Source organism: Rosa rugosa, chromosome 5 (genome assembly GCF_958449725.1).
Source record: "Rosa rugosa chromosome 5, drRosRugo1.1, whole genome shotgun sequence".
Taxonomy (NCBI): domain Eukaryota; kingdom Viridiplantae; phylum Streptophyta; class Magnoliopsida; order Rosales; family Rosaceae; genus Rosa; species Rosa rugosa.
Genome location: NC_084824.1, coordinates 16390630 through 16412716, shown reverse-complemented (window position 1 = coordinate 16412716; position 22087 = coordinate 16390630). Strand labels below are relative to the sequence as shown.

The following is a 22087-nucleotide window of genomic DNA, read 5'->3' as shown; positions in this document are numbered from 1 at the left end:
TCTTTTTCACATGCTACTATTGTTTTTCTTTTTACATGGTGTGTTATATATGCCTTAACTGAATCCATGATGTTCACCAATTCAACCAAAAAAAGTGAGAGATTGAATTCTAGGTGCACGGAATTTGGGTAGGACAATACACCTTCTGCAACAAAGCTCGACTCGAAAGCTCTCGATAATCAGAGCTTCAAAATATGCATTTACATTCATTGATTTAAGATACACTAATTTTTACTACACTGATTTCAACTGAGAAGCTTGCCAAAATTTCTCATGCTGTGCTATCACATTTGGCGCGCAAGGAATAAAATTATAAACTTATTTTGAAGCAAGTCACCATGCTTCCTACTCAAGCACTTCCTGCAGCTCTACTACTCTTCAATCTTTGCATATTAATCCTCCCAAGCTTCCCCTAAAGCTAGCGTTTTTCGAGCAAGCTGATCAGATGGCATTCTCAAGTAAGACTTTGTTAAACTTAATTCATCATCAAGCCTCTGTTGGTTTTGTTCTTCATGATGACCAAGGAAATCTGATTCTAATTAACCTTTGCCAGAAATATTGGTCATTCCTTTATCCTTGCTGATGAAGCCTTGGCCCTTGGAGATGGTTTAATACAAGCCTCTATTGCTAAACGTCCTCATATAATAGGAGGAGGCTCCAAGAGACCAAGAGACATCTCAAATGTAATTGGATGCCTTTGAAGAATCAATTCGCTTATAGAATCCAAGGCTAGCCAACAAATAACTGCTCTCAAGTCCGTTTCAAACATATTTAGAGAAGCTTTGCTCAGCTTTGCTCAATTGGAACTTTTTTCTAACACTGTACATTTCGCCAATCCCACATAGTTTCCTCTTAAAGTTCCAATTCTACTACCAAGCAAAAAGTCTCGCCTGTCGGAGAGACTAGCTTCACCTTAACCAATTCACTGTATAGTGTTAGAAAAATCATGTCTAGAATATTGTTTTGGACGCTAATAGAGAGGCTTAGAAAGAAGCTTAACAGTGAGTATGATATCATTCATGTTGACCATAAAAATTTAGCAAACTGGCACTTTCAAGTTTCAACTAAAAGAGAAGTTCGAATTCCAAACCACGGACAGACGCTGCCAACAAAAATGAAGCTGCGAGTTTTTTTTTTTTTGGTTCAAATTTGAAAGTAATGTCAAGAAGCTATATATTTTCTGAAGAGGGACTGCAGAGCTGCACAGAAATGTCAATGCAAACTTGAGGTTGTAAGTGACATTGATATTGATATTCTTCATGTAAATGTTGCTTGGCTTCACTGGAGAGGGCTGGAATGAACAAACAAGAAAAACACCATTAGAATGTAGGGAAGCCAAAAGTAAATTCCTTGCAACCATTAGTGTTGCTACTTATCTTTCTGTAGTGCAACTACAGTGGAGATGGGGATTTGTAGCTTCTACAATGAAAAATACAGTCATCACAGCCGGTTGGAGAGCTGGTATTTTGATGTGTGAGACTAAACTGGATGCCTCAAGTCTTTGATATTCAAATGCTTTCGATCTTTGTCAATTTTAGATTGAGAAATACAACCATCTGATTTGATTCATGGTTCGTTCTCAATAGCCATGAGATGATCATCCTACGGTGATCCTTTTGTCGACGGATGGCGCTCCTATTACACTCTTAGTCTCTTAAGGATGAGAACCAACATTGGCCAACAACATAAACAAAATTGCAGACAAATAATAATTATTCATAGATGTGATGTGCAGTTAAAATTTGAAAAGCTAGAGACCGAGAGAAGCATTCATATTTCACAAGTCCTTACCTACTTTCTCTTCTTTACAAATCATCGTAAATTTTCAGTCTGATTGGTAGGGTGCGCCAAGCTTTGTTGTAGTGCAACGCAAAGATGACACGTGTGAGTTCCAGTAGCAAGCTACTGTGGTGAACCCACCCCCTTCAAAACATTAATTTAATATCGTGTGAACCATTGGTCCACGTATCAGATATTAAACTGATAAGAACAGATACTACACTTGATCTTAGCCAAAAGGCCGAGAAAGGTATGCGTTGTTTAGTCTAGCTCTTCGCCTTTTATACGTCCATTCACTTCCGTGCTTGTTTCATCGAGGAATGTGGGACTCTCACCTTCACAAACGGCAAGGCTGCTTCCAGGGTCTTTACCAATGAACTCGTGCCTCGTATTAACACACCAACACAAATCCAAAATACTACATTAAACTCAACTAGTAGTCTTCCCCGTCTTAAACTTATAATTAAAAGTATAAAATCCGAGCTTATGAGCCATCTAATGAAGGACATCTGTAACAACTCAAAAGAAAAAATTAAATACATGGAGTTCTGCATTGTATGATAGAAGAGGACATTGACATAATCCAAGACATTAACACCAAGACTAATCCAAGACATTAAAGTCAGCTAATTGTCTACCACTTTTCAGACTCATAATGAAAAGAAAGTCCTGGCTTTAAAGGCCATCTCTCTCATTTGCAAAAGCAACTCAAAGGAGATTTGTGACAATCAGAAGCAACACCTATGAAGGCATGAACATATGAAAGACATGGAGTTAACTTGCGGTGCAGTTTGGTATGACACAGGAATGTTACATCTCTTGTTTGCAGAAAAGCAGCAATTCTCTCTCTCTCTCTCTTTTAAGTGGTAGGTCTGCCAGGTCGAATTTCTTACATCATTTTCCATATCTATTTCTGGTAGACACATAAATCTAATTCAAGGGACCAACGAGAAAGGAAAATCTAAAATCTACAGCAACAATCATCACTGTATCAAATATGATCTCAATTCGTAACATATTTCTATCAGTTTTGGGTTGCATCACAATCTTCAAATCAAAATCTGCTTCACTTACCCCATTTATAGGTTTGCGACTAATCTTTCCTTGTGTGAATCAGTTTTACAGAGGCAGGGTGTTTTTGACAGTATGAAACTCACTGTCATTAACTATAGCTGTAGGCAGCTAACTACTATGAAGTCATAGTGGAGTGTGTTATGCATGGACATATCTGTATTGTGGTAATGCACGAGTTCCATTGCTTAGAATTATTCCCATTCTTCACTCTTTCTTTCCTTTTTGAACAAACCACCATCCAGTTTCATGAATACCTTGTTTGAAACAAAAATCAGAATTACAGAAGTTAGACTGGATTTGAGATTGAAAACCAACATCACAACATTTCATAGTGAAACAAACACTTGGAAACTAACATTTGAGGGGGCACCCCACAGAGGTGCAACCCTTCCAAAAATAGGCGTATGCCACTTAAAGTGCCACGCACACGGTATTCTTTAGTAAAAGGCGAAAGAATAGTTCGCTCTGTGCTCAACACATGGCTCCGTAAGTCAAACAATGTTGAGATGCTCCATGTTATAGCCATCAGACTGAACATCTCTTGCTCACTTTTGATGTGGGCTCACAGCGCCCATCACTTGTTACTCATAGTTTAAGGTCAGCTTATATTAAAACATACCAGAATTTCAGAATATCCATATGAGATCCAAGTGGACTTGATAAAAGAATCCAGAAAAAACACTAAGCATCTTGCTAATTTATCAGTAATTTCCTTTAGTCAGTCAAGTTCAATCACTGGTATTATTAATGGTCGTTAGCCATATCAAACTTACTAGCCAAGCTAAACTGCCATTTTGAGCTGAAAAAGACACCATTTAGAATTTGCAAACCATTGACACCTTCCCCCAATTACAATGAAACTGCACATCTGATTTTTTTTGCTTCTATGTGGTTGATAGTAATTCAATAAGCCGTAGTTCTTGCAAGGAACTGTAGAGCTGCACAGCGATATTACCTCAGACTTGATGTTCTAAAGTATTAATTCTGTGTTCTTCATGTAATTGTCCCTCAACTTCACTAGAGATGGCTTAATAGGCCAAAAATAAAATTCCTTGGCAACCATTAATGCGCTACTTGCTTCTGTACTAGTGCAAGTACGCTAGAAAGGCAAAAATCTTGATATGTTAGTATGGTATTTGAGGCATTGACAGTGAAACTGTCCTCAAACACCAAATTCATAGAAGCATTGCCTCCCAGATATCCAGACCATGTTTTTGAATGATTACATATTGCAGTTTCGTGCACTAATTTCTTTCACTTACATTAACCAAGTCCACAATTGTTCCCTACAATCAGGACAGAATTTTTATATGAGTCAGATTAACTAAAAATGGGTCGAGCATACATGTTGTTAAAGAAAAGTTATCAATCAAAAGAAATATATGATGAATCTTTCACACTCCTTTCCAAGTTTTATTATCTATTACCACATACATGTTCAGGTGTAAAAGAAGAAAAATAGAATACATTCAAGGTACTACATCAGTGACATCAAATGGAAACCAACCAGGCCAGTAGTCCTCCAGCTTCTGCTAGAGGTTCGACATCAGCTGGTTTAGGAGCCTTAGCTGGTCGGTTCACGTACTTCATTCTAAATTCAGCTGGAACCATGTTTAGTGATGCAAACATGTGGCACTTAGGAGTGTTGGTAATGGCTTCAGATATTTAAACTTCTTGGATTACCAATTATAAAATTGTTGGTGCTTAGTCCATTGAAGATTGGTTAATGTCATGTTCTTTCTTTCTCGATATTTCAAGCAGCCAAGAATAGCACATGCATCTGGTAACTTGGCATCTAGAGGCCATAACAGCCCAAAAGTCCCCAACTTTTGCTAGGATATGCTGACCAGGGATGATTTGATCACTCACCGTCTGATTTCAATCGGACGGTTGACAGGTAAGTGATGAGATTTGGGATGAGATCTGTCAACCGTCCGATTTCAATCGGACGGTGAGTGATCAAATCATCCCTGATCAGCAGCTGACCAGGGGAATGAGACTGTTTGATCATCCCTGATCAACAGCTGACCAGGGGAACGAGACTGTTGATGGGATACTGGTACTGATATGAGAGCGGAACAATACCAATCAATTTTGCTGAACTTACTAGTTCAAGATCTTTTGGTACCGTAATCAAACATCTTCTAGCATATTCCTTCTTGAAAAAGTTCAGTCACCTGAATATACCAGTTTCAACACCAGAAAGCAGTCTCTTACAAGATAGATGCATAGCTTGCTTGAAGAATATTCTGAAACTCAACTTAACAAACTAGTCTGAAACAACTGTTTTGCAACAGCAACTTAACTTGCATAAACACGTACTCACAGGAACTTACCTCTTCAATGACTAACCCTATGGCTTCTGTCAGAGTAAATATAAGAAAATTTACTTCTCAGACTTTCAGAAGAACAAAAGAGGTTCATGTGCCCATTCACAATTCATTCAAATTTTGAATACTTGATCAGTACAAATTAAGTTGAAGCAGAATTTTGAACTTAATTCTGTAGGGCGCACCAAACCACGTACCCTACCAAATTATAGTTTGGCTTCGACGAACCTGAAACAGATAAACAAAAATATCATAAAGCCACACAAAAGCTGGTGAACATTATTAAGATGGTGAACAGGCAACTCATCCAGAACTTTAGTTCAACCATATATCTCTCATTGTTTTACTAAAGCCAAACATTATTAAGAAGATACCGTACTAGAGATTGAATCAGTAAATGGAGTCTTGAAACAAATTTGACCTTTTCCTTGGGACGATAAGAACACTGTTACTAAATATTTAGAAAGCACCAAAACACATTTCAACTTCTCCTTTAAGAGATAATTAAGAACTCATTTGTTACTAAATACTTAAGACTGGGGGCTTTCTTGAGGCAGTAACAAGGTTGCAAGAAGATATCAAGCAATTCATATCTCCTTGGTCACTAAACCACTCCTTTAGATGTGATAGGCTTGTGTTGGGTTAGGTTAGGTTAGGCAGAAGACATGACGAAAGTAAGATTAACTTCCAGCCTCTGCAAGGCAGTTGTGATGAGGGGCTCCAGTATACTGGTTTCCAGCCTCTCAGTAAATGGAACCTTAAATTAGAAAAAAATGGGATTATCTGTTTTGGATACATAGCTCACAACGACCCAATGTAGTTGTGACAAGAAATAAGGTGAGCTAGACTCACAGAAATTTGAACTGGATTTGGTAGGGTGCGCCAAGCTTTGCTGTAGTGCAACGCAAAGATGACACGTGTGAGTTCCAGTAGCAAGCTACTGTAGTGAACCCACCCCTTAAAAAAATTAATTTAATATCGTGTGGACCATTGGTCCACGTATCAGATATTAAACTGATAAGAACAGATACTACACTTGATCTTAGCCAAAAGGCCGAGAAAGGTATGCTTCTTCCAGTTTCATGCTTCGCTTTTTATAGTCTCACGGGCATCCATATTGTTTCTCACAACCGATGTGGGAGGCTGAACTATTACAATTTGCAAAGAGCTGCAAGGGCTGGGTGTTGAAGGCTCTTTACCTATGAGTCAACCACTCTTATTAACACAATCGATGCACATTAAGACTAAATGGTATTCTACACCATCTTAGCATCATAATAGAAAGAGAATTCAGGGCTTCATCTGCAAGAACAACTGGAAAGAAGAAGATACATATGTGACACTGAGAAGTGAGAAGCCCACAGACACAGGTGAGAAGCAAGCTTGCTGCTCTTGTTATAATCAGAAGATAACATAGATATATAACCCACTTTTTCCTTCTTTCAAACACCATGCAGTCTCTTAATCTATGAAATCAATGTTCGAATACCATCTTCGTAGATTGGATACAGTAACCAAAAAGAGGGCAAAAACACTTGCTACCAAAGATGGGAAAACCAAGGATCGTTTATATATTTATACATGTATTGCCACACATGAGTTAGCAATTTAATCTACATACACCCAGATGTCTTCACACCAGTATATTCAGAGACCAAAGGGTTGGTTTGTTGCGATGATGAGTTAGGGTGAAAGAACAGGCAAATAGCAGAGATGTCATCCATTGCAATGCCTCTTCTCTTAGACTTCCATGCAAGAGCAGCACATGCCACCAGTCTTTTTGCTGCTTTGTTCCTATCTGGTGCCGAAGAAACTATTTGTATAGCTTCTTTGTTGGAGATAACATCCCATACCTGAGTAAAAAAAACAAATAAGTGATGTCAAGTTTTTGTAGTCATTTTTGTTCATATATGCCAGAAGAAAATTGATCAATAGAAGAATTAGAAGAAATGCATGCATACCCCATCTGTTGCTAGAATGACAAACTGGTCTTTGCTGGTTATGTATCTTTGGCTCACATCAGGCACAGAAATAAGCCCAAAGTCCTTAACACAATAGTCACCAAAAGCTCTTGATACTGCCAGTCCTGGTGTCTTGCCATTTGGCATCCACACCCTATAAGTCCCCGGTTCATCATGTAGACAAAACACTCGTCCATTGGACCTTCTGATTCTCTCAGCCTCCTCTGCAACATATATAGAAAATGCCAGTATGAGGGAGGTGTATTTGATTAAAACTTTATACATACATTGGTCAAGTGGAGATTGAGAGAGAATGCTAACGAGGTAAGTTAGGCTTGAAGTCGACTGTAAGCTGGATAGGTACCAAGCTCCCATCTTCTGAAGTGGAGGCCAAAACAGCCCGAGAATCGCCAACATGTGCTATGATGAGAAGTTCACCCTGAAGATATTGATGGTGATATTTTAGTTTAACTTTCTGGAAGGAATTACTAAAGTCTAGGAGAGGATACATCTCAGACCTACTAGTCCAAGCTGTTTGGTTACGTAGTTCTAGAATCCTACACCTTCTAGCTCAAAAACATGCAAGTAAGAGTCAATTCTATAGACAGTACCATGATTCAACACCTGAGCATAGAATCTTCTGTACAAGTTTAGATGTCACTTATGTGCATATTAGTTCTGATTTGTCCTTCAGATGCATAGCTGGACACTTCATCATACCTCTTGTTAATATGTTACATGAAGAACCAAAACAGAAGAGTAGCAAAGAAAGCACTTAGGGACCCAGAAAAGGGTTTTGGACAGGAAATTGGGCAGTAACTTATACAACTATCACAATTTTTGATTACCTGCTTAATAATTGTCAACGCTGTAGTACCACTTCGATAGGAATCGATTTTAGCAGAATGCTTAAGCTCCTGGTCAATGGCAGCGTATGTTTTAAGAAAGGACTGCTTCCATGTATCATATCGATGGAGATTTCGATCCATCTCCATTTTAAAATTCAGGTCAAGTGATGTTAAACTGAGAGTTTCTTGCCAATTGCACAACAAAGAAGAAGGCATAGATTGCCTGACCCTTTTGCTAACAAGATGTCCCCACTGTCCATGCCCATCAAACACTCCACAAAAGATCATGTCTTCTTGGCACCCAAATTCCTATTAACCAAACCCAAATGTTCAAACTATTGAAGATCATGAATTATGAAACAAGCATCTATAAGTCTATGACAGTAATTCAACCTTCTCAAACAATTCAAGGAAACTGATTTACCTCCCAAATGACTAAGCAATCCTGATTGATACCCTTTTGGCCTCTCTTGGAGCAAACAGAAGAAAAATTGTTAGACTTGTCAGAGTCAACAATCCCAGAAGAACTCAAAACCAGCTCATTCTTTTTTGCTTCCTTCGCCAATGCTTCTGCAGTCTCCTTTGCCACATCACCATGGCAATTCTTGGTCTTCTTGATCGAGACGGTTCTTCCCAACCCATCTAGGAAAGATGGAAACAGCACCATAACTCCTATACAATCCAAATTCCAGATCATTATACAAACTACACAACTTTAATATACATATTTCAAATTCTTTAGGTCAAGGCTTTCACCATGGTTGGTTTAAGAGATATGCTCCTAGGCAGCATGACATGCAAATACTTGAGATGATGAGCAGTAAACAAGAGAGAGAACCAGTATTCAAAACCTTGTGTGTTTCGCCGATTCTGTACAAGAAAACTTCCGCCAGAAACCTCCTATGAGCTGCCGGAAGATGATGTCATGAGCTCGCTGCTGATCCTAGAAGAAACAAACAACGCTTTGTTTTCCATTTTCATCATCTTCTCTTGTTCATTTGCAAACGCGAGTATAACTACGCAAAGGCAAACTTTGAGACAAACTAGAAGCTAGTGTGAAATCCTTTCAAAAAAAAAAAAAAGAAGCTAGTGTGAAATTACTTTCACGCCTTGCCTTGGCCACCATGTGATGTACACTTCATGGTCCTTTTAGACATTCCAAAGAGAGTTACATCAACATTGCCATATGTATCTATCATCATGCCCCGCCCACTTTAATCATGCTTTTAGTTTAAGATATCAGATAGCTAATAGGCGTAATATAGATTTGGATGCATTAGTGGGATCATGATTAGTTAATCAGAATATACCGGACAAAGTTATCCTAAAACACTAAACAAATAGCGAAGACTAGTATGCAGTGATTAAAAATAGTGATTAATTTCTTGTGGAGGAGATTAGATTCTGATTAAAGATGTATTATCTTGAAGAGTATTCTAGAAAAAGTAGTGTTCATTACAAAGTTGTGATAGTGAAAGCTTTATTAACAAGACATTTTTTGGTGTGGATCAAAAGCTCCATTCAATGAGGCATAAAAAATCATTGAGATCCAATGACCAGATACCAAACCAAACACAAGGCTATGAATGTGCCGCTTGTTCTTGATGGACATATACATCAAAGACTGGGTGGTCATAAGAATTAGGTGATTGTGACCCTATAATGAATCCAAAAATATAGCAGAAGTGGTTGGACCATAAATCACACAGACAGATGCATATGCACGCTAGATTCTGGTGCTAGATAATGGTGGGGTGGTATACATAAGCTTTTAGGAAGTCAGATCTTGCACACATTGTGGTGGTTGTTCGTTTCTTTTCACACCGAGTATCTCATGCAACTAGCTAAGCATGACTTGCAAGTGCAATGACATTAGCAAGAGCTTAGTAAAATGGATGAATTTCTAAACGTTCAATCTTTTCATGACTCAAACACCCTTCACTTGATTCAAAAGTTCTATAGTACTCCGAAATCTTAAAATTCCGAGATGTTAGTCATTCAATAAGTGAATACATGCAGCGCGTCTCACATATTGAACAATTGAACCGCTTATATCTCTAGAGTTTGAATACTTCGGAGTGCTATAACACTTCAAGCTAAATCAAAATATTGGGTAAAGAACTAAATGTGTAAACGCCACTATTTCCGGAGGGAGAGCCATTACGCTTTACGCTGCAGAGTCGCTAAAATTTAACACTCTAACAATGGGTTGCATAATTCACTCTAAAACCATGTAGGGCACGTAACACATATATTTGCCTACTGAGTTGGTTCACTTTACATAACAGAACTATTTGCTTCTTCATTTTCCAGTTCTCTAATCAACAATTCCATCATTTTCTTATACATAGGCATATAGTGATCGTTGATCATCGTTCTAGAAAGTCGGAGCTTACTGTACAGTTCTCTACGTGTCTCGTATATACCAACATGCTCTTCACTCGGTCCATCATGGTCTAAATCGGTAGAATCAGATGAGGTTACTGATATAATGTGCATGATTCTGCCAGGGGGATAGAACCGGTGGCTCTCAGAAATGTCTGCGGAAGAGATTGGCGTAATGCTTTCTGCAACATCAACCAGCATACTTTCTTCCTCGGTTATTTCTTTAACTGCAGCAGCTTCTTCCTCCTTAGCCTGAACATTGATTTCATTCTCCTGCCTCGTAAGCTCCTTCTCCAGTTCATACCACAATTCACCTTCAGTAATGTCTTCGACAGCAGATGCGGTTGGATCTTCATGCACTGGCAAAAGCTGCTCCTCTTCATCAGTATCATCATGACCTGATCCACCAGAACTACACACCAAATTATCCAGCATTGGGTCAGCGGTTGTTCCTTCAGCCAGAGATTCAGAATCCCTTTCACATATTACAGAAGTTTCATGTGAATCACCCATGGTAGAGTTCAATGATTGACCCACATTACGGCGACGTGCACCCATGCAAGACCAAGATGATATAGATGAACGGGTTCTAACAACAGCTAGGGCAACATTTTGTGCACGCTTCATCACAACCTACAAGTTGCAAACAAAAGCATGGCCTTTCATTATACAGATAAAGGAGAGGGCAAAATCATACAGGCCACATAGGGAACATAATGCAGTTCATTTGAATGAGTCAATTACCAGTCCTTCTCAAAGAATTCTACAACTTACTGACATAGAGAAGCCAGCGAATTAAATTTCTAGCATGCAGCAGATCTAATAACAGTACAAACCAGCAAGAACTGGTGTAATTAACCATCAAGTCAAACAAGAGAAGGATTAGATTTACCTGAGTACTGCTGGATACTGGCCTCAATAGTGCACCTGCACCAGCAACCCTGGCTTTTGCACTAGCTATAGATGGCAGACGAGAACCCAGAGCAGTTGCTGAACGATAAACAACATTCAAAACACGTGTATGCTCAACCTGATCCCGCAAATCATTTAACCAAGATGAAGCTGTGACCTGATAAGATGACAAATTCAAATAAGAATTATGAAAATATCTAGCAGATGAAATTAGAACCATATACATATTTAGAAATAAGAAAAGCTATACAATCCATTTCATATCTGGAGAAAAGTTTAGCACCTCAGAGCGGAGGTCATCAACAGAAGCTGCTGAGAATGTAGGCACCAGGTCAGAGCCATTGATAATAGTAGTGATGAAGTGCTTGCCAGATTCTGCCAACTCCATTGTTATACAGGCAGCTGCAAATGACAATTACAGTACAAGCAATTGTTATTTCTAGTTTTCTACTAAAGCTGACAAAGAGGAGACCAGGGAAAGCATATTCCAAAAAAAAATTATCTGAGATGGAATAACATGGGCATATGCATGTCATTAAACCCACGGCATTTATTTGCATTTCAATGAACAAATGAATATGGAATGCTGTAACCATCAGCAAAGAGAAATTCAGCAGACGTGCCTGGGGCAAATGTAATGCAAGTACTTGAAGATAATTCTCTCTGTTCCCGGAGAATGTATGTTAATAAAGCAGCTGTACCACCCCCCAGTGAATGTCCAACAACCTGAATTGCAATTTTCAACATTAGATAGAAAAATAACAGAGATAATAATCTTTTTATCATATAATTATACACATTTTGTGAGTTCCAAAACTAAAGTGTATATACTTAATGAACCCTAGATTTTATGGCGAAATTTAGTCTGCATAAAACTTTTATATCAGGAAAAGTGACAATACAGTTTTTTATCATCCTTCATAAGAAGTAACTTAATCATCCAGATCTTCTTTCCTTGTTTCTCATGGTAAAATAACGGCCAACTTTGAAATACATCAACTGAAATTGTGAAATAAAAATTTTATTTAAATTTTAATTAGATGAGAAATAAAAAATTTATTTAAATGAAGGGTAGATATTAAGATATAGAGGACACGTTTCCACTGAAATCTCAAGCAAACTAAAACACAGTTAGGAAAAAAAAAAACTAAAATGCTAAAATGAAATGGAGAAGTCAGTAACAACAACTTTAAGTCTTAAGAAAGCCAACGCTCAAAGCAAAGAAAAAGACTGAACCTCGAAGATCCTACTATTCCCTTCCCTCCACACCAACCAAAAGATTGCAACAAAGCACATCTTCCCAGCTCCAACACCCATTCCCTCTACAAAGAACTTATACCTCTCACCACATGAAGCTGGAATGTCCCATTTTACTTCACACTAAATAATGAATTTACCATAAGGTCATTGCAATCGGACAACAAAGCAGCAAATGATTTGATTTCAGCAGCCTTCGTACACATCAGACAAAAAGTCAGGAGTGTCACCAAGAAGGCCGTCTCTTTTAAACAACACTACATGTATCTATCCAATTCAGATATCTGTACCACCTCTTATTCTAAACAAACCGACAATTCAGATATCTGTACCACCTCTTATTCATTCAATCTTGAAACCCAAAATCCCAAGCTACATGATAAGAAGAACTACTCATAATCTAACAATAGGACTATGTGAAATAGGGATAGTCTGTATAATTGAGGAAAGGGTACATGCTTAATTCAGTAGCAAGATCACTTTGGTTGCTGAGTCACAAGACTTCCTTGAAAGAACCGTAAACATGTAATATTAGAACATGTGTTGGATGAATGACTCAGTTTATGTCAGTTCAAAAACAAAATGTAACGCTAGGAGTTAAGCTAAAGAACAGTAAGAAGACAAAACATGTATTATAAAGCTAAGAAATAATACATGGTGAATCAAAACAGATAGCAATATAAAAAAGAAGTCTGATGCTTAGTTCATGAAATGGCATTCACCTTTACTGTATACTCAGGATATTCACCAAGAGCCTTAAGCAAGCAAGGAGTACTGAGCTTAGCAATCCAACGGGCTGCAGCAACCATCCCACAGTGAGCATATCCTAGGACCAAGTTGATTATTCCACCATCATGCAAAACCGAATGGTGGAAAGGGGCCACTGCACCAGTTGCGGCAGTTAGTGTATCTTTGATACTATGTGTACCACGTATCAACAGAAGAAAGCATTTTGAATCTTTATCACGTAGAATGGTGAACGCAGGCTTCAGAAGCTGCAACATTATGTCATTAATTAACAACACAATTAACAATCACTCACTAGTACAAAAGTAAATAAAAAACGGAAGTGCTTTATCACAAGGATCATAGAATTATTAGGAAGTTTATATGCAACTTTGTGCTTCTGCACCATACTTTTATTCTTTCCCAGTTATCCCCTTGACTCAATTCATTTTCGTCTGGCACGAATGATGTTACAGAATATGGACTAACATTTTCTGCTGTCTTACTTTCTGCCGCTATGGATTAACTCTCAAGAAAGACGCAGGCTTGATACCTCATTCTAAAGGATATTGAAAGAAACTTCACACCAATCTAAAATGTTATCCAGATGAGAAGTTATTTGGTCAAAAACCAGGCTCTAGAAGTGTTTTATTTACCTTAACTACAAAGAAATGTAATTAGAGAGTTTGTTTGATCGCAAAATGAACTTCAAATGTATATGTGTAAAATAAACAATCACATCCATGCACATCAATCCGATTACTCAGAAGGACAATGTAAGCACATAACCAAATGCAGTTACATAGAGCTAAGTTAAGAGCTTACGAACCGCAGCCTTGGGCTTCTGAAGAAGGACATCTTCCATAGAGAAACCGCCGGACTCTAAAAACACCGGAAACGGTTTCTTGGAAAACAAATAACAAAGCGTCAACAGCTTCAAGTAATAATTTAGTTCCTCAATAATCTTAGCGCCTTTGAGCTGCACACTATCACTACCAGCATACACACTCGCCACTTGTAAATTCCCCTGCAGAGGTGAAGCAGTAAATTCATAAACCCTTACGCAAATTCCGAACCTTTTATAGCATCAAAAATGTAGAATTTACAGCAAAAAAAACCCCAAAATTTGAGGCCAATTGCTTTACCTGCCTACGCATGAGGTAGTTAATGCCGAAGGCCAAGTCGCCGATCGGCCATTTCCCTAGAGTCTCAGAGTAAGTGAAACGCAGCGTATCGGACAAGGTGGACATTGACTCGATCCACGTGGCCGGCGCCTGAGCCGGTCGCCGAGAAAGCCTCCTCCTCGCCGATCTCGACTTGGAGAAATCCCCGCTCCGATTGTCGTCGTCGTCGTCGTCCTCAACGCCGTCCTTCGACGACGCTCTCCGGCCAAACATGTAGTACAGAATCACAGCAGCTCCGGCGGCGGTCGCCATTGTCCCCGCCGCCATCAGATCGAAGCTTCGAGATTCAGAGCTCGCAAAAAAGACAGCATTCACTTCACAAAAATCAAACCCTAACGAATTGAGCTCTCAAATTGAAATCCTTGCTGTAATTTAAACGGAGCAAAGTCGAATCGGAGAACGAAGGATTTGGGGGAAGTGGTTTTCTGAGGAAGCAAGGTACAGTGTGTGTAAGAGAGAATGTGGGCCAATAAAGAAAAGGAACGGTGGGAAATGACGGGAAGGTCCTTCAGAGGGTGTAGTTGACTTTACGTGTTTTGAACGGGAGTGGCGTGGGGAATATGTGAATTTGAGGGAGAGCAGTTTCGTCACACCGGGTGTTCTCTTTGTTTTTACGTGTTGATCGAAGTGGAAGGGCGCGCGGTGCACGTTAGCGGATCTGAAGTGTGTGTTTGGTTTTTTGGGGGGAGACGAGTGAGTGGTGGATATGGAGAGGTGGGCCCGGGTGTGTGGGATAAGAGCTGGATCCAACCCATCAAGTGTTTAGTCTATGTCTATCTATTTAAATTGGGTGGGCCCGGAAGGTCTAATGTTGATCTGTGAGGTGACAAGGCTGAAGGCCCAAATGTTTGGTGGGTCAGATCACCGAATTTTGATCCTGCTCGTGCGGCTACCGGCTGGGATCAGGAGTGAACGTCGGCACTGGGGAAAGTGGGGACTTTATAAAATTGATAAAGGGCAAGTCCAGGGAAATTAAAAAATGAGAAAAGTTAAAAACCTTAAAGTAATTAGGTCGAGTCTATAATTTAGTTCTATTACTCCTTAACTCTTTCAATGACAAAAGTCTCTCGTGATACATAAAAGAAAGAGATGAGGAGAGATGATTTTGTTAAATTTTATATCAGAATGATTTGTAACGAGTATAAGATCTAAGGTGATTTTGAGAAGAAAAATGACTGCACTAAAAGGCAAAATAAAAGCAAAGGTTATAGCTTCTATTTCGTTACTATCCATAGTGTACTCTTTTGTTATATATAGTTTTTGTTGACGTGAGTCATACTTACCTTATTTATGTAGATATTCTGTAATATTCTGTGATCTGTACTATTCTTTAGGATTAAATTCAGTTTACCCCCCTAAAGTTTGGGGGTAATTTCATGTTAGTCCATGTCCTTTCAATTTAATCAGTTTACCCCCCAAGCTTTCCAATTTCAATCAGCCGTGTCCAATTTCTACTATTCCGTCCAATTTGGACCTTTAAGTCTGACTTTTGAGGGCTAAAATGGTCATTTCAAGACAAAAAAAAATAAACCTTTTTTTTTTCTGTTTTTTTTTTTTTCATTTTAAATTTTTTTTCCATCTTTTTTTTTATATATATATAAATTTTGTCTTCAACCTATACACCACAAGTTATAATAGGTTTATAAAAACAAAAAGATACTCTAGGTGGTTGAAAGTCTCTCGCTGATTTACGATATTTATGATATATCTCAGATAAAAGAGAATAATTTTAGGATATATCCCCAATAAAGTGAAGAAATGTCTGTGTAAAATTATTATTTACAGATATTTACAGATAAAGTGTAAAATCGTGAAGAAATATCTGTGTAAAATCATTTTTTATAGATATTTATAGATAAAGTGTAAAATCGTTTTTTACAGATATTTCTTCACTTTATTGGGGATATCTCCTAAAATTTTCACTTTATCGGAGATATATCACAAATATCGTAGATCAGCGAGCGGCTTTCAACCACCTAGAGTATCTTTTTGTTCTTATAAACCTATTATAACTTGTCGTGTATAGGTTGAAGACAAAATAAAAAAAATAAAAAAACAGAAGAAAAAAAATTAAAAAACGAAAATATAAAAATATAAAAATATAAAAAAGAAAAAATAGAAGAAAAAAAATATTAAAAAATTCCTTTTTTTTTTTAGTTTTTTTTTTGTTTTGAAATGACTATTTTAGCCCTCAAAAGTCAGACTTAACGTCCAAATTGGATAGAATGGACACGGTTGAGGAGAATTGACAAGCTTGGGGGGTAAACTGATTAAATTAAAAGGACAGCGACTAACATGAAATTACCCCCAAACCTCAGGGGGGTAAACTGAATTTAATCATATTTTAATATCTGTAGTATTATTTGATTTATTACTTGCCTTAGGAAAAGTACTAATCTTATTAGGCACAATTGTAATTTGTATATAATTCCTTCTTGGAAGGTGAATGATGCAGAGAATTATTCAGCCAAAATTGTCTCTAGTTTTTCGTTATATTTTGACTTGGTATCAGAGCAGAGATCCGATCTTGGACTCTGACTCATTGTTCTTTGATCCTTGACGCTTGTTCTTTGTGCTTGGATTTGTTCCTTGTCCTTTGATCCTTTCATCACCGTTGCCTTCTTATATTTTCAAGTACTTTATTGTTTTTCCTTCCGCTGCATATTCACCATGGCTAAAGATCAAGACGTTTCGACCGTGATCAAGCAATATGGAGATGGTCAGATGTCTCATGGTTCCAACCAAATTTCTGTTTCCGTTAAAGATGATTCAACTGGAAGTTATGGAGGTGTCAAGCTCAATGGCTCTAATTACCGAACCTGGAAGAAGATGATGGAGGCTCACCTCTGTGGAATTGATAAGGTGGGCTATGTTGATGGTTCAATTACTGAACCACCAATTGCAGCCAACAATTATTCAAAATGGAAGACTGCAAATGGCTCGATAACCTCTATTCTTTACAAATCCATGACTGAAGATGTTTCACAGATGATTATGGGATGTAATACAGAAGAAGAAATCTGGGAAACCCTTAAGGAGATCTACTTTAACGGAACGGATTTTGTCGAGGTTTATGAGTTGAGCACTCAAGCCTCCCGTATGACATAAGATGGAAAACCAGTTGCCATGTATTTTGCAAAACTAAAGGAGATTTGGCAAGAAATTGATCAGATGCCACTACAAGAATAAGTTAATCACACGACACTCATCACACGACACATTAGTTTTTGCTCAGACGACAGATGTTTTAAATCGGTCGTCTCATCTCTACTCATCCAACACATGATCATTTCGTAAATTTGAGAGATTTCAGACGACACTAACAAGGATATCTGTCGTCTGAATAACGGAAAAAAAAAACAAACAATCATTAATTTATGGGCTAAATACTGATTACTACCCTGTAGTTTGGGTCTAAAATCAATTTAGTCCTTGAACTTCTAATTTCATCAAAAACACCCCTACACTTTCAATTTTGATCTAATATGTCCAATCTGGTAGTTTTCCGTTAATTGAGTCCGTTAACTTGCTGACGTGGCTCATATGGGGCCTATGTTTTATGATGTGGTGTTGAGGTAGTATGCATAGTCAGTTTAGGAGTGAGTTCCACTATTAGAAATCTATCAAATAAAAAGTTTTTAAACAAATAACCCAGTTATAACTGGAACTCACAACAGAATATTAACGAATTGGACCTATTAGATTAAAATTGAAAGTACAAGGGTGTTTTTGATGAAATTAGAAGTCCAGGGACTGAATTGATTTTGGACCTAAACCACAGGGTAGTAACCAGTATTTAGCCCTTAATTTATATTTATTTTTTTCCCCTCTCAAAACACCCAAAACCTTTCCGCAAAAAAAAAAAAAAAACACCCAAAACCTAGCAGGAACTCGGGTTCCCTCCCTTAGCTAAAAATTTGGGTTAACTCTCCCTCCCAAATTTCTCTCGGCCTCCCTCCGACTCACCATCGCTCTCACCCTCAATCACCATCGCTCTCACCCTTAATCCCCCTCACCCTCTCAACCTCACCGACCGTAGCTCTCCACCTCGCTCTCACTCAATCTCAGCGGGTTTTTCTTACTTCAAGCTCTGATACAACAAGGCCCAGCATATAATTTGTAGAAGTAAGGAGAGAAACGAAGAAAGGAAGAGATCGGCAAACTAATTGCAGACTCACTCAGGCAATGATTAAAGTAGAGAGAAGACTCTAGGAGTAACTGGAGTTCAAGAAAGCTGTCAAAGGCGCAAATCAAGGTCCAATTTCAACGCTTTAATTATCCAATTTCTGAAATTTCCAATTGGGTTTCGCGATTTTGATTGTTATTGAAAACCTAATTGCAGTTCTGTTCATTGCTTCTGGAGACGACGATACGATTAAGTGCAATTTGGTGGGCTGCGGTGCTCTGATTTGTGGTTTTGGTGGGTTTGGCAAGAGTGAGGATCACATGTTTTATTTGGCCATTTTCTTCTACTTTTGTTTTTGTTAGTTGCGTTTTCAGTTGTCGTTGGTTTTGAATTGTCAGGGGTTTTTACGTTTTAGGGCCTTCGTAGTGCGGATCTGGTACTATGCATGAATACCCATCCCCAAACTAAAGCTAATTTCTTGATTTCATGCTTTCATCGTTGTCATCGCCACCTTCATCCGGTCTTCTGCTCCCGCAAACTTAAGGTCTCTCTTCTCATGGGTTTAAATTTTCTCCAAGAGTTTTGTATGCATTTAATTTCTAAATTAGAGTTTCAATTTTCACTTCTGGGTTTAATTTCTGAATAACTGATGGTAAAACAACTGAAATTCTTCTTGTTTTGCAGAGACAATGAAGAAGAACCCAATACACAAAAGGCCTTTGCCTTCTCGCTCCCATTTCTTTGTTTTTTGGGTATGTAATTTCTGTTCCAATTGATCAATCCCTGTTTCAAAGTTCAATTCTTTGGGGTGACAAATCTATACATTGAAAGCTTAAGCTTTATAATTTGTTTCTTTGTTGCAATTATGTATTGGTTTTGTAAAGTAATTTGAATACACATTCTAGTTAAAAATTTTGTCAGATCTCAGGCAGGGACATGGATCATTCACCTTGTTATCCTGATTTGATTTTACAGCTCTATAGTTTCGGTATAACGTCATTGCCCACTTAAGAAATGAATTAACATGTATGATCTATTATATAGAGGTAGCTAGTTAAGTTACCACAAAGTGATGTTCCAAGTGTTTTGCTTCTTGGCCTTGTTTGTATTTCTATCCAACTGCTGGAAGCTTTGTATGTGCAATTTTTTGGGGGCTAACAGAATCATTGTTATTTTTGTTTGTTGGTGCATGGGATCAAAATTCACCTACAATGCTCAGTTGTTCAAGCAAGCAAGTTATGGGAAGTTCTGAAGGTTGATACACCTAATCTGTTTATAAGGTTAATATTGAGGTAATATATTGGGTTCCCATCTCCATCATTAATTATTACAATCTAGTGGGTCTCCAAGTCTCTTGCAACTTTATGTGGGTAAGTTTTCTGCAGATTATTTCATTGTCTGAGTAATGCTGAGATGATATGATACGTACAGTCCTTGCTAGGTTTTGGTGTTGTGTACTAATTTGACAGTCTTGTTAGGAGTATGTGAAAAAGTTCAATGCTTTGTTAGTTTGTTAGTGTTAGATAGAGTCATGGAATCAAGATGCACTATGCCAAAAAGGCCTTCAGACGACACGCATCAGACGACATAAGTTTTGTTTTATGTCGTCTGAGTTTTTTAGACGACATAATTTTCTTTTCTGTCGTCTGAATATACACTAAAACCATACTGGTTTAATTTGGAAAAATGGTGAGCATTCAGATAACAGATTTGTGTAGTTGTAAAAGGTGGTGATTTCCTATCTCAAATTTAGATAAATGGTGAGCATTCAGACAACACTTATATGTTGTTTGAAAAGATGGGACCAAACCCTAGCAGAAATTTTAGATTTCCCTCCAACAAGTTGAGTCTTTTCCCTCTCTGGGGCGCCCAAACCTTATAGTTAACTAATCAGTAGGGTGATATTCAGACAACATATAAGTGTTGTCTGAATAAGGTGAGTTTGACTTTTTTTGTTTTAGGTCTTTTTTGGCATAACATAAACCCTTCATGTTTTTTTCATTCCCACAAATTCTGTCTAAAACTCTCTCTCCTTCAGCAAAACCCCGTCTTCCTCTCCGTCTCTCTCATTTCCTTCCCCAAACCCCGCAACCTCCCAAACAGCCACCGCAATCACTTTCAATCAAAAACCAACATGCCCCAAACTCCGCCTCTTCCTCTTCCGGCTCAACCCTCCGTTCAGATCCAATCCCCAGAAGGCTGCTCTCCCAAAAACAATGGTTTTTTTAATTTGGGCATTTAGGGTTCTTCTGATTTTAGGGTTTGTCTGGTTTCTTACATTTTTCTCATGATTTTTCTTACTGCAGATTGAAATTGATGAAATCTCTCTCGCAAAGGCAATGCTTCGAGGCGTGGCTGGAGGAGGTGCGACCTGGCCTGGACGCGTGGGGCGAAGGGAAGGCAAAGTGGTGAGGAGTGTCGACTACTTTGCTGTTATTCATTTGGGCCTTGCTGACCGTTAAAACTTGTAACTCTCTCTGTAGTCTGGAATTGAAACAAAACCAAAACAGAAAGCCGGAAACGCCGTGCAGAGGCTGTAAGGAGGATCCTTAGCCTAGCCTTCGCTCTGCCATGGATTCCCGGCACGCATCTCTAGGCCGCCGAACGGTACCGACCTCTTCGCCGTCAACTTTTTTGATTCTCTATTTGTTATTAAACTTTTGATATATGGATTCGGAATATCCTCTCTTCCTTATTTGCATTTGGTTCAATTTTGTAGTTGGAAGAAATTCGTCAAAAGCGAGCTGCAGAAAGATTGAGCAAAACTTCTTCGGGACCCGATCTCAGCCAGATCCCACCTATCGGTTCGTTATTTATATTTTCTTCAACTTCTCTGTTAACTTTGGAATTGAATTTTGCCTTCTATTATCGCTCATAATTTTCTGTGCACAGATAATGGAGGAATGAGAAAATCGGAGAGCGCAAATCGACTCTCTGAGGTAGGAGAAAAGAACCTTTTTTTTTTTTTTCAAGTTTATATGATTTGATTAACAATTTGTGATCTTTCAGTTCTAAATTCTTATAAATTTATTAAATGGATTGTGCAGAGCGATGTTAGTACTTTAGTTTCTCAGATAAGAGACTTGGATAGGAAGAATGCAGAACTGGAAGAAGAAAACAAAAATTTGGCTTCCATGGTAGGACACTTGTGTTTGTTGTGCTTGTTTGTTTCTTTTCCGAAAGTTTTCACTTCAAGAGGGTTTGGTTGTGGGCAATGGTCAGTTTGGTTGCCTAATTATATTGTCGACTTATACAGGCTGGGCAAAGAGGCCGATAACAACAACATCGCCGTAGGATCTCGGGGCGACGTCGTCGATAATCTTTTTGTCGGCAAATCCCTCAATCGAGACTCTGATATCATCTTTGATTATCGATAGAAGGTCACCAGGTACTTCCAGTACCTGCAAGGCGATTATTACATTGCGCCTCTCTTCATGGTATGATGGACTTCGATAACCTTCTCGAGTTCAAGAACGACGACCCACTCCTCAACCCTCTGCTAAGA

At 38.3% G+C, this 22087-nt stretch overlaps 3 protein-coding genes, 2 non-coding genes and 1 pseudogene across 6 annotated transcripts in view; 1 reads left to right on the top strand and 5 right to left on the bottom strand.

Moving 5' to 3' along the window:
- Nucleotides 1-1837: 1837 nt before the first annotated feature.
- Nucleotides 1838-2033, bottom strand: LOC133713225 (U2 spliceosomal RNA). Its single transcript, XR_009847898.1, has one exon. It is a non-coding gene; the product is annotated as a U2 spliceosomal RNA (small nuclear RNA).
- Nucleotides 2034-3228: 1195 nt separating this feature from the next.
- On the bottom strand, nt 3229-3337 carry LOC133713233 (U5 spliceosomal RNA; annotated as a pseudogene).
- A 2718-nt stretch (nt 3338-6055) lies between these two features.
- Nucleotides 6056-6250, bottom strand: LOC133713210 (U2 spliceosomal RNA). The gene has a single exon (XR_009847880.1). It is a non-coding gene; the product is annotated as a U2 spliceosomal RNA (small nuclear RNA).
- A 296-nt stretch (nt 6251-6546) lies between these two features.
- LOC133709576 (probable protein phosphatase 2C 34) lies at nt 6547-9074 on the bottom strand. 2 transcript variants are annotated; one of them, XM_062135363.1, is made up of 6 exons: nt 8749-9074; nt 8417-8664; nt 7993-8301; nt 7466-7583; nt 7145-7368; nt 6547-7036 (listed from the first exon to the last, which is right to left on the bottom strand). In XM_062135363.1, the coding sequence occupies exons 2-6, from the start codon at nt 8657-8659 to the stop codon at nt 6797-6799; spliced, it is 1134 nt and encodes a 377-aa protein (XP_061991347.1). In that variant the 5' UTR covers nt 8660-8664; nt 8749-9074; the 3' UTR covers nt 6547-6796. The 2 variants fall into 2 exon arrangements, with proteins under 2 accessions (XP_061991347.1, XP_061991346.1); XM_062135362.1 differs by having other exon boundaries at nt 8844-9073.
- Nucleotides 9075-10209: 1135 nt separating this feature from the next.
- Nucleotides 10210-15061, bottom strand: LOC133709216 (uncharacterized). Its single transcript, XM_062134879.1, has 7 exons — nt 14418-15061; nt 14102-14299; nt 13269-13541; nt 11913-12015; nt 11573-11691; nt 11270-11446; nt 10210-11010 (listed from the first exon to the last, which is right to left on the bottom strand). Exons 1-7 carry the CDS (start codon nt 14721-14723, stop codon nt 10270-10272), a joined length of 1917 nt encoding a protein of 638 aa, XP_061990863.1. The 5' UTR covers nt 14724-15061; the 3' UTR covers nt 10210-10269.
- Nucleotides 15062-21106: 6045 nt separating this feature from the next.
- The window catches only part of LOC133711268 (uncharacterized), a 64762-nt gene continuing 63781 nt past the window's right edge, over nt 21107-22087 (top strand). Inside the window, exons 1-4 of the mRNA XM_062137418.1 lie at nt 21107-21189; nt 21302-21386; nt 21475-21521; nt 21630-21719. Coding sequence (XP_061993402.1) covers nt 21154-21189; nt 21302-21386; nt 21475-21521; nt 21630-21719 — 258 coding nt within the window. The 5' untranslated portion in view covers nt 21107-21153. The remainder of the gene's footprint in view (nt 21190-21301; nt 21387-21474; nt 21522-21629; nt 21720-22087) is intronic.

What these genes read in the sequence shown, in the direction of transcription:
- LOC133709576 (XM_062135363.1), bottom strand. Translation starts at nt 8,659, where the DNA reads ATGGTGCTGTTTCCATCTTTCCTAGATGGGTTGGGAAGAACCGTCTCG. An exon ending in CGTTGACAATTATTAAGCAG is followed by an intron (nt 7,584 to 7,992) that starts GTAATCAAAAAT and finishes CAATATCTTCAG; the next exon opens with GGTGAACTTCTCATCATAGC. An exon ending in TCATTCTAGCAACAGATGGG is followed by an intron (nt 7,037 to 7,144) that starts GTATGCATGCAT and finishes TTTTTTACTCAG; the next exon opens with GTATGGGATGTTATCTCCAA.
- LOC133709216 (XM_062134879.1), bottom strand. Translation starts at nt 14,723, where the DNA reads ATGGCGGCGGGGACAATGGCGACCGCCGCCGGAGCTGCTGTGATTCTG. An exon ending in ATCCTGAGTATACAGTAAAG is followed by an intron (nt 12,016 to 13,268) that starts GTGAATGCCATT and finishes ATTGCAATTCAG; the next exon opens with GTTGTTGGACATTCACTGGG. An exon ending in TTGATGACCTCCGCTCTGAG is followed by an intron (nt 11,447 to 11,572) that starts GTGCTAAACTTT and finishes TCATCTTATCAG; the next exon opens with GTCACAGCTTCATCTTGGTT.